The 11,486-nt window shown below is 38.5% G+C and overlaps 2 protein-coding genes across 2 annotated transcripts; one reads left to right on the top strand and one right to left on the bottom strand.

Moving 5' to 3' along the window:
• The first annotated feature begins 45 nt into the window (after nucleotides 1-45).
• On the top strand, nucleotides 46-4,789 carry ATRAD17 (RADIATION SENSITIVE 17). Its single transcript, XM_068468944.2, has 12 exons — nucleotides 46-479; nucleotides 573-621; nucleotides 1,011-1,096; nucleotides 1,188-1,235; nucleotides 1,547-1,603; nucleotides 1,912-2,014; nucleotides 2,509-2,819; nucleotides 2,911-3,265; nucleotides 3,549-3,674; nucleotides 3,874-4,072; nucleotides 4,163-4,223; nucleotides 4,423-4,789. Exons 1-12 carry the CDS (start codon nucleotides 285-287, stop codon nucleotides 4,627-4,629), a joined length of 1,797 nt encoding a protein of 598 aa, XP_068325045.2. The 5' UTR covers nucleotides 46-284; the 3' UTR covers nucleotides 4,630-4,789.
• A 102-nt stretch (nucleotides 4,790-4,891) lies between these two features.
• Nucleotides 4,892-9,275, bottom strand: LOC137729882 (protein ALTERED PHOSPHATE STARVATION RESPONSE 1-like). Its single transcript, XM_068468934.2, has 4 exons — nucleotides 7,972-9,275; nucleotides 7,290-7,507; nucleotides 6,600-6,823; nucleotides 4,892-6,151 (listed from the first exon to the last, which is right to left on the bottom strand). The coding sequence occupies exons 1-4, from the start codon at nucleotides 8,666-8,668 to the stop codon at nucleotides 5,371-5,373; spliced, it is 1,920 nt and encodes a 639-aa protein (XP_068325035.2). The 5' UTR covers nucleotides 8,669-9,275; the 3' UTR covers nucleotides 4,892-5,370.
• Between the last annotated feature and the right edge of the window lie 2,211 nt (nucleotides 9,276-11,486).

Here is an 11,486-nt window from a genome sequence, read left to right as displayed (position 1 = left end):
GGCCCCAAAACATTATCCCCATTGGCTTCCCGTCTACGCCTCCTCGATTTCACAGTACAAAACTCACAAAAAACCCCGCGAATTTTTTATCCCGCCACATCAAAACCGCCCTTTCTGTTTCATTTCGCACTCGAGACGGTGCGTTTAGGCTCTGAGACACTCCGAATGCTTCTTCCTTCAGCGATTTAGGGTTTTGCAACATCTCGAGCTATGGAGCTTCGAGCTAGAGGGACCAATGCCCGTACAAAACCCTAGGAAATTACCTTCTCTTCTGTGTCTCTGTTATGGGGAAGAGGAACACTGTGGTGGTGTTGTCATCGGACAACGAAGACGTCGATCGTTCATCGAGCGCGAATCGCAGAAAAACGCAATCGAAATCGAGCTCTTCGGTTCCGCGAACAAACCCTAGGCGATCCAAAAGGGCTCGCGTTTCGGGTTCTCGCTCTAGCTTGGGCACGGCACCGAGCAATTGGGATGAGGTAATCTGTGAAATTTCAAAATTTAAGCTAAATGGGTTTTTATAGAATGGAATGAGGTGTTTGAAATCTAATGCGGAGATTACTGTAACGCAGGTTAAATTGTTTTGTGAAGATTTTGACGATGGGTTCAAGGTATCTGCTGGTACGCCATTGCTGTAACTGTTGTTAATTTTTGTCAATGTGGTTCGTTGCTTCCATTTGATCTCTGTTTATCCGTGAATATGAGAAATGTTGATTGTTATTGTTATTGTTAAATCAATTATATAGTGTTCTGCTTTACTTTTAGTGGGAAACATGAATCGACTTGGCATTGAATTGTGTGCTAGGAAAGTTACAACTAATGCAATGAAAATGGCTGCAGTCTGCAGATTATATTCCTAATTCTTGCAAAGGATAATAAGTATAGAGAATATTGTCTTAAATTTATGCAATTCAAGTTTCCTTCGAACCCAAATATCGTTTTTTCTTTTACATTATTTCATTCGTTTAACATGAGCATTTAAGCTAAATGGAAGCGGAAACATGAATCAGGTTCTGGAAGAAGCAATGTGAAGGAGTTATGGGTGGATAAATACAAACCCCGTTCTTTTGTGGACCTAGCTGTTCACAAGAAAAAGGTTGAGTTAATTGGCTTTGTTCTGCGAATATGAATATGTGATCACAAGCTTGATCCCTCTTCTTTTTCCATTTCTGTCTTTGTAATTGCAGGTCGAAGAAGTTAAGGTGTGGTTTGAAGAAAGATTGAGAGGTTCAAAGGTTATTATAACTTGTCTAGTCGATACTTTAATTACAATGTAAAAGTTCCTTTTCCTTATCACCAAGTTCAGTTTGACTTGAAACAACGATTCATTTAATGGGTAGACATCTTTGATTACTTTTCTCATACTGATATAAACTCTGAAGTCTCATTTCTTTTTATGTGACTTTCATTTTTCCTTCTCGTTCTTGGTTATTCTTTCACAATATCCTGAAGGATAGGGTTAAGCTTAATCGAGATTTTTTTATTTGTTTTATTTGAATTCATCGTTGTAAATTTTCATTTTTTTTTTTCCTCTCGTAATGTGCAGGGTGCATCTAGGAATCATGTTCTTGTCATCACTGGGCAAGCTGGTGTTGGAAAATCTGTAGGTGGGCCTAATGTCTGTTTTTATATTTGTCATGATTTATTTTGTTCAGCTGCACAGTTAGTTTCATAAAGTTACAATCTCTCACAGTCTTGCCTTCTTTTTTTATTTAAATTTGTGGGTGCCATAATTTTATGTCAACGTTTTGATTGCTGCTTTGCTTTTCAGCATTATGAATGTATATCATGTAAAGGAATGAGTTATTAATTATATTTTTGCAATTTGTTCTTGAATGGACTCTGCTAATAGAATCAAACACACTTGAAGGCATGCTTACACTTTAAATTTTGCATCTTCTCATCTTGTAGGCAACTGTCCACGTGATTGCATCTCACCTTGGAGCCACATTGTGTGAATGGAACACGCCAACTCCAATAGTTTGGGAAGAACATTTATACAACTCTAGTGCAGGTATTTTGTGTTGTTCTGTTCAAAGAGTTGTCTAGATTAGAGACATGTCGATCCTTTGGGTTATTTTCTTGTTCATTGACACAGAAGAGCAATGCATTATTTCTGTTCATCCCCGCTATTCACATATCGCAAACATTGAGTAGTGAATACATTACCGTGCTGTATAAAGTTCAATAGCTTGTGAATGAAATATCAAAGGGCGAAAGCAAAGTTAAATGTTCATAATCATACAGCTGAAGGTTTGTAAATTAAGTGGAGGTTGAAATAATCATGAATTTACAGGAATATTCTCCAATTTTCAATGTACATCTTGTAACTTCAAATTTATGAGTATAATTTGAAAAAAAAAAAGTAGAAAAAGGGATTGAAAAATAAGGCATGATGTAGAAATTGGCTTCAAATTACGGCACATTATAGTTGTCCATAAATGATTTCAATATGAAGTATTCTAATGAAGACTATGCTGCTACTGACATATACCGATCTGTTACAAGGAATACGCTACATGTCAAAGTTGGATGAATTTGAAAATTTTGTGGAGAGAATAAGGAAGTATGGATTGATCCCATCATCCCTTAATGGGGGTTCAAAATCATCGTTTATACTCTTAATTGATGACCTTCCGGTGACAAATGGTAAAGCTGCCCTTGGAAGACTTCAAAACTGCTTGCATCTTCTTGTGAAATCTACCCAGATACCAACTGCTATATTGGTCACTGACTATGGTAAAGCTGATTCAGCTGATCACACCACTGGATACTTAGAAGAAATTCCATCGTTTCTTGAAAGTGTTGGGGCTTGTAAGGTTACTTTCTTGGATAATTTCTCTTTATATATATTTTTTTTCAAGGTTATTACTGAATGCTTATTTGTGAACTGGTTTTGTAAATTTTCAGGTCTCCTTCAATCCAATAACAGATAATTCCGTTAAGAAAGTACTTTCTAGAATATGCAGAGAAGAGCTGTGTAATGTGACTGCTGAACAGGTCAATCTAATAGCAAAAGCAAGTGGAGGTGACATCCGACATGCAATTACATCATTACAATTCTTCTTTCTGAAACCAACTCCGAGGAATTTGTTGTCTTCATCGAGTCCTGCGCCCAGGCATGCGAAGGAGAAGCCAGATGAGGTAAATGCTTTGGACAGCAGGTGTTCCTTCCAGTTTGGCAGAGATGATACACTTTCTCTATTCCATGCTCTTGGGAAGTTTCTGCATAATAAAAGAGAGACTGAAAATGTCATGACATTGGGTATGTTCTGGTGAAAGTAATATGTAGCTTTTACCTTTTATTTTATTCAATTTTCTGGTTCATGCATGTTGATGTCTTTCCAATTTAAAACCTCCGGAATCTCTCTAGATAGTTTCAGAGTAACTTAATCCTGTACGCACGCACACACAAACATATATAGAATTGTTGAAGTGTGGAAGTCTGCCCTTGCAGTTTGCACACACACACACACAGAGTTTGGCAGCCGGTAGGGTTTAATTTTGCTTGAGTTGTTAACATCTGAGCCCTCGTTCTTGTTTTATAGACGGAGATGCATTTCATGTGCGGGAAGGATTGTCTAGACTACCACTAAAAATGGATGCTCCAGAAAAGATTCTTTGTCAAGCACACGGACAAGCTAGACCTATTGCCGATTTTCTTCATGAAAATGGTGACCTTTTTTTACCTGTAACTTGTCCTTTCCTGATTGTAATCATCATTACTGTCTTTCTTATATGCAGATGTAAAACAAATGCACACAACCAAACATGGATGCAAAGATCAAATTGCAATGTCTTTCTTTGTGAAAATGGTGACCTTTTTTGTATACTGTTGCTGATTTCCAACTCTTGGACACAATTTTGTTGCAGTTCTAGATTTCCTAAGCGAGGAGGCAATAGATGATGCATGGACAATTGCTTCATACTTAAGTGATGCTGACTTGCTTCTTGCTACGTTCCGTGGAATGCAAAGTAGGCAGTATGAGGCAGATAATGTTTTACAGTCATCTGGTGCTTCAGTTGCTGTCCGTGGTGTGCTCTTTGGAAATTTTCATCCATCGCCTTCCAGGTATTCTCTTTATGCTTGAGTTAGTTATACTGTGGTGAGAAAGTACTCATGCCAACTTAGTTAATATCACCAATTGTTGCAAGTACGCAGGTGGCATGCCGTTCGCCGGCCAAAGCTCTGGCAGGTTGAGCAATCATCAATGCTTAACAAGGTTGGTTTTAAATTTAAGATTGCTTAGTTTTCTGTAGCATGCTGCAGCTTTTTGTTGAATTTATGAACTTAATGTAATAGATGATATACGGAGATGATTTCCATGGTTATGAATAATATCCAAGTAAGGGTAACCGTGTCGGCATAAACAGCCATATTTCACCGTCATTGTAACGTGTCCTTGTGATGTGTCATCGCAGAAGGAGATGGTGAAACGCAGATTGGATGCATATAATGGAATGTGCGGTGCCTCCGATTTGACAGTTATAGCTACCGAGTACACACCTGTGTTGAAATGGCTTGGATTTAGGGCAGGGCAAGGGTACAAGGAAGAAGGCGATACCGAAAAGATGAGTATGGACGATGAAGAGAGCGAAATTTCGGATGATGACATAGAAGAATGGTAAAACATAGCGAGGGCTTGAGAAGTATAATCTTAGTTTGGATTGGCTACTTCCTAGAAAATAGGCATTAAATTTTTGTAATTCTGAATGTTATGTTATCTAATCTGGTATTATGTGAATATTTGTTTGTGTATATACAAATTCCTCCGGCAGCTTGGTTTTAGCGTATTTCGTCGAAGTTATGTTTTGTTCAAAATCGGTAACTCCGAACCTGAAATTTTGTGGTTCATAAAAATTGTCATAGAAATTCGAACATACAAACCGGTAAACAAACCCAAAAACACCTTCATTAAGAATAATTAAATTAAACTAAACTGTCAACCTAAAAGAAGAAAAAGGAAACTAACAAGCTAAACAAGCGATAAGTCAAAACATTCCGAACGCCTTTCCCAAGACAAAACAGAACAAAGATATGGAGTAGAAAACTAACTCGAATCCTCCTTACTCTTTTGCATTCCGAAAACTCAACCTCTTCTGTATGCATTCTTTTCCTACTCTGCGTAGACTGTCAAGTTTATCTTCGAAAGGGGGAATCCTGCCACTGCTAGTCTCCTCCGCTACGGTTAATGGTTACTGAATGGATGTGCGTCTATCTATACATGAAAACTGATTACACTGCTGTCATTCCTCTTGAAGTTGAGTCTTTTCCCATAGTTGTCATTTAACATCAAGCTTACTGAAGCGCGATATACAGAGAGAACTGATTACCATGTTGCCAATCTTCCTGAATTTGAATTTTTTCCCTCAAGGTAGTAACCTCTTAACATCAAGCTCCTCATTAGCACTTTTCGCTTGGTTATATAGTTGCTCGAAAGCCTGCATACACACACTTGAAAACCCGACCATCGCCTCAAAGACATGTGGAAACCCCATCTGCAAGTTATTTATTGTCATGGTCCTTGTCACACTCACTAACTTTTCATGCTTGCTCTTCTCCTCTTCCGCTTTTGCCTTAATGATGTCCACCTTTGCTCGCTTCTCAGCAACTGGGCTCTTCTTAGTATTGCTAGAGGAATCAGGCATTGAGTAGGGGCCATACTTGGACTCCAGCGATCTAAGCGCAGTTGCCTTCTTCTCAAGCTCTTTAAAAGTAGATTCTGACTTCCGTTTTTGCTTGTATTCGTCTGCTTGTTGAACTACAATAGCATGAACAACGGTTAAAAAGCTCTTGATTCCTTCAGATGCTACTTTGTCCGGAATCCGGTCAATTGCATGGTGCCATTCTTCGCAAAGTGTGTAAATTCTTGATTCTTGACTTGTCTTTGCTATTGGATGTCTACGAAACTGGAAAAGGCTGAGACGGAGCCATCCTGTGAGAGACTGGATATAGTCACGCTGAGCCTTGACCAGGCTGCAAAATGATAAGTGCCATTGCTGGACTTGAAGCTCGAGCTGCAGTGTTGCTTGCCGGTGAATCTCAGACGTGGGTTCGGTAGATGGTATGGTGTTGAGGTATTTGAGCTGCTGAACAATATGCTTTTGGACCTGGTGGCACTCGTACATGCTTCTCCACATGCACATCAATCTGTAAAGCAAATATATTCCGTCAACTGTAAATTGATTCTTTTCGGAACTGGTGTATGATAATACACTTTCAAAACTCAAACAAACAGATCATTTCATCCAGATTGTCAACTTCACACCCCATGATATTAGATGAGTAGTTTCGTATGAGGAAAAGAACCGTAATGTCTGCAACCATAGCTACTCAACAAAAGTTTGCACGGCACTTTACAAATCAGTAAATTGTTCAAAAGAAAAGCAAACATAGGACACAAAAACAACAAATAAAAAGCAGTAAAAAAAATAGCAATATATTCAATATCATTTCACTTTCATTCGGAAATGATATTCACCTAAAAAAAAGTAATAGAAAAGAATAAGATACTGTTTTTTTGTTTGTTCAAAGTAAGATAGGTATGAAAAGAAAATGCACGGCAGCAATGAAAATATACGCAAAGTGAAAGACTAACCCTTTGACAAGCTCAATGAGTTGAGGGTAGAGTTCAGTCTCCCGAAGGTTGATGATTTCAGCAGAAGTTGTATCAATGGCCTGTGAAGAAACCATCATTTGTGACTCCAACTTCTCCACCTCTTTCTTCGTCTTCTCTGTCTTCACATAGTCTCCCCTCTTCATCTCTAGCTTCTTCAGTGTTGACACCCGCTTCTCATGCTCTACCTTTAGTGTCTCTGCATCCTAAAACCACACCAGAAAAACACATCTAAAATAAATTAAAAAACTCATGGAGTGCATGAGGTCATTGTATACCTTCAAATTCCCAAACGTTCGTATGTTATTCTTGGGCCCAAAGAAGGACTTCCATTAAACGGTGATGACATTGTGGCGGTATCAAATGTCAGTGCATAATCTCATTGAAAAAATTTAAATCCCAAAAATTCCAAAGTTATACTTGGGAAATAATGCTAGAGACACCAACTTTTGGACACCAACTGATGTGGCAATTTCTTAATTTTTGTGAATAAATAAGGTCCACCGTCGGCCCAGACATATGACACTGCCACATACATTGGTATCCAAAAGCTGGTTTAATAAGTTGGCGACTCTAGCGTTACTCTGGGACCCTAAAGCAAAAAGGGTAGAATGTTTCATGGACAAAAGCTCATCTAAGAGCCCACAAAAGACATGGTAACCAAAAGTTTACCTTGACCTCCTGGTATAGTTTCTTTTCCCATGCATAAAGCCTCTCCACAGTAGAACAATGGCTGCTACTCACCACACCTTCATCTCCAACCCCACTGCCTACTTGACTAAGCACCATCTCGTCACAACCCATTTTTCCGAATACTCCAGACTTTTGACTTGAACTTCCCCATATCCACAGCGACGGACTCAAATTACACCCATGATCATAAACTTTACCTGCACAGAAAATCCGTCTATTGCATTAAAACGCACAAAGAGTAAAGGGAATGTTATTGGCACTCCAAAATGTCGCCCTTGAGTTGTCGTTGATAACAACAAAATGGAGAAATTGCACTTCGACTGGTGCAGGATGGCTATTTTGTAGCGATGGTTTCAAATGACACTCGTGATTATAAACATACGAAAAATAGGAAATTGTTATTGACACTCCGGAAATGATTTTTTCTACTGGCATTATTTATGAAAAACATGATAGAGCAAAACGCAGTTCGAGTAGTGCATGATGACTTTTTTGAGTGCAAGAATAGTTCTCAACAGTAAATGTTCTCTTTCCTCCAATTTTTTCCCTCAAATTTCTCACCAATCAAGCAAACAAACATGGCTAAATAAAAGTAAACCAAAAAAAAGTGAAAATATCAAAACTTTACCCTCCAAACAACAGTAAAAATCAAATCTTTTACCTCCTTTGGTCTGAGAAGAAGAGAATATGGGAACTTCCAACAGCGATGAGAGAAGCCCGCCGGCATCAGCCGCCTTGAGGAAATACTCATCCAGCTCCTTTATAATCTCAATCAGATCCTTAGCATTTCTCGACACTACCATCGCCAGCTCGCTCGTCGTGCCGCTCTCTTTGGAAAACTCACTCACCACAGACGGTGGAGGAGCCGTGCTCGCCGCCGTGACGGTGACCACCGCCTCGGAGGCGGTGGTCGTAGCCTCCCACCCTTCTTCCGTTACTGCCCTCGAAGAGGAAGCCACAAATGGGTCCCAGAAATCCCAGGTGGACGACGGCGGCGGCGGAGGAGGAGGTGGAAGAGCTGTTGAGGGCGTGGTGGATGTTGTCCAAGAGTCGGAGCTTGAGCTGAGTGGAGGTGGCTGTGGCGGTGGTTGTGGGGTAGGCGGGGTTTGTAGCGGCGGCGGCGGCGCTGAGCGGTAACTATTGTTGTGGTGGTTGTGGTTGAGGTGGTGGTGGAGGGTAGTTTCGGCATTTGAAAACTGGAGCAGAGCCGAGCCGGTGCTGCGGAGAGAGCGGAGGTACATTGTGTGAGCCGCCGACCAAGCTTGCCGTGCTTTCACCAGCTGCTTCATGTACCGCTTTCTCGATCTGCATCGCGACACCATTTCTTCCCGTTCTACCCTCGAATAGCAGCACCCCATTTTTGCTCCTGATCAGCTGGATTTGCTACTAAAAACAGCAGAGAAAATAAGACAGAAAATTCAGAAGAAGGGCTTTTTGGGAACAAAAAAAAGATGGGTTCTTCCGGCTGTTGATGAAGCTTGCTATGTCTCCATCAATGGTAGGCTGTCTGAACTCAAAAGTGCTTTTTTTCCCCGCGCATTTTGAACCGACCTCCAAAAATTACAGTGTTTTAGCAGCTGCTAATTGACTTCTCGGATGGTTTTCTGGGTTGGAAAAGCAACATTTGCAAGCTTGGATTTGATGTGAAAACTCTGAAGCTTTTGATCTCTGTGTGTTTGTGTCTCTGAGAATCTGAGTCTCTCTATCCTCTGTGATGGTTGTTTCTCTCTCTAGAGAGTAGAGACGGAGTTTGGTAGTTATCTAGGGAAAAGTCTAGGATGTATGTGGTGGAGGAACAAAGGACATCGAGCTAGAGCAGGGCCACCGAGGCTTTGGACAGAGAGCCAGTGGGTATATTGTTTATATTTGAATTTAGTGACTAAAATGCCCTCACCATGTGTCTGGATTTACACTGGTTCATCACTGTCAGTCTCTGGTACTCCAATAGTCAGCATCCAAACTTCCAAAGGTTTGAGATGTACAAAAGCTTTTCTTTTGTAATTGACCAAAAAAAAAAAGCTTTTTTTTGTTGTTATTTTTACCACCATTTATGTTCTTGGGGTTGCCATGGCACTCATAACTGATGACTGAAGCACTAACAAATTCAAACTTTAATTCACCATACTATCTCATATTTTAAAATGATTTCCGCATATGCATTTTCTCTTTCGATGCATTTGTGTTCATATCTTTTAATTTCTTTTGGTTTATTTTATTTAAAATTCAAAAATAAGCATAGGAATAAAAGTAGAAAGAATAAAAAATTTGAAAAGTTACTTCCCGTCATTTCTTTTTACTAGACGGGCTTATGATAAATTTAATCTTGACAATAAAGCGACGCTAGAATATGTTAATCAACTGGTTTGTTCATGTTTTGATCTACTATTTTTCGTTTTGACTTTTGAAATATTGAGCCAAATTAATATGAGATTTCATACCCAAAGAATTTAAGGATATGATGTCCGTTTGAGATTTTTACACATTACAAATAAAGTTAAATTCCTTTTCCTTTCCGTTCTATGTTTGCTCACTGATGTTGAGAGTACGCTGACAAATTTGGATGGATATACAACTCATGTTTGCTAAGGTTTTTTCTCCTCTCTATTTTGAGAATTTATTCCGAATAACTGCATCATGCACACAAAACACCTTAATTTATATCACTCACTATCCGTTTTCACCTCTTTGTATTTGGTGCCTTGATACAAATGTCTAAGCTGAAAATTCTTTCTTAATTTTACTCGTAATATGTCCTATTACGTGAAGAGTGATACGAGCTTTTTGACGGTTCAGTCAAACCCTAATCTTGGTGAAACGTGAAATGATAGAACAGCAATCAAATATAACAAATCAAATCGATTTAATTTTAACCGATCAAAAGTAAATAAATTAGTAGTGAAGGGACAATAATATTCTTGCCAGAATAAAGAATTACACTGTTAAGTATGTTCTAATACCATATGATTTAAACAAAGGTTTTGTTTGATACGAATACCAGATTCCTGATGGTATCAAACTTTGGAGTTCAATTTTGTATTCTATCTCTTTGTTTCTTTGTGGGAAAAGAAAACCGATTGCCAGAGAGAGAGAGTTAGGTTACATTCATAAAAAATAAAAATAAAATATTAGTCACAGTATAATTTGTGTGCATGAATAATAATGCGTTGATCGAAGCAGATTTACGCTTCTTAAAATCAATTTCAACAACTTATTTTAAGCCGTTCAGCAATGTGCTATTGCATATTTTGAGTATGATCAAAACACACCACGTAACAATATAATAACCGCACTGAAAATACCTTGCATGTGGAGCATTGTGGTGAACAAAAACTCAGGTTTGTATAATGGGTCTTTACTTTATAGACTTTACTTTCCAAAGCTGAATTGTCTGACTCTTAGATGCAATGCAATTATGCATCTTCGTGATCCTCTGGTAAACTGCTATTTGACTTGTTGAACTATTACTGCAGTTGAAATTGACTCCTTGAATTATATTTTTAATAAATTAATCTCCTAAACTATTTGAAATTAACCAATCAACCATTGTCGGTAGATTCCATCTACTATTTCGTTAGATTGAAAGCACAAAAGTCTGAAAATTTATTTCTCTATCATTTTTTTTTACTAAACGAGGTTACGACAAATTTAATCTTGACAATAAAGCGACCCTAGAATATGTTGGTCAACTGGTCTATTCACGTTTGATCTACTGTTTTTCATTTCGACTTTTGAAATATTGAGCCAAACTAATATGAGATTTCATACCCAAAGAATTTAAGGATATGATGTCCGTTTGAGATTTTTACACATTACAGATAAAGTTAAATTCCTTTTCCTTCTATGTTTGCTCACTGATGTTGAGAGTACGCTGACAGATTTGGGTATACAACTCATGTTTGCTAAGGTTTTTTCTTCTCTCTATTTTCGGAATTTATTACGAATAACTGCATCACGTGATTGTCTGATCGCGCACACAAAACACTTTGCTTTATATCACTCATTATCTATTTTCACCTCTTTGTGTTTGTGCCTTTATACGAATGCCTAAGCTAAAATTTTTCATATAATTTCACTCGTAATATGTCGTATTACGTGAAAAGAGATACAGAAAGATGACGGTGAGCTTTCTGACGGTTCAGTCAAACCCGAATCTTGGTGAAGCATGAAATGATGGAA

This window comes from Pyrus communis, chromosome 15 (assembly GCF_041283825.1).
Source record: "Pyrus communis isolate YQ-2024b chromosome 15, ASM4128382v1, whole genome shotgun sequence".
NCBI lineage: Eukaryota > Viridiplantae > Streptophyta > Magnoliopsida > Rosales > Rosaceae > Pyrus > Pyrus communis.
This window is presented reverse-complemented; position numbering and strand designations above follow the sequence as displayed.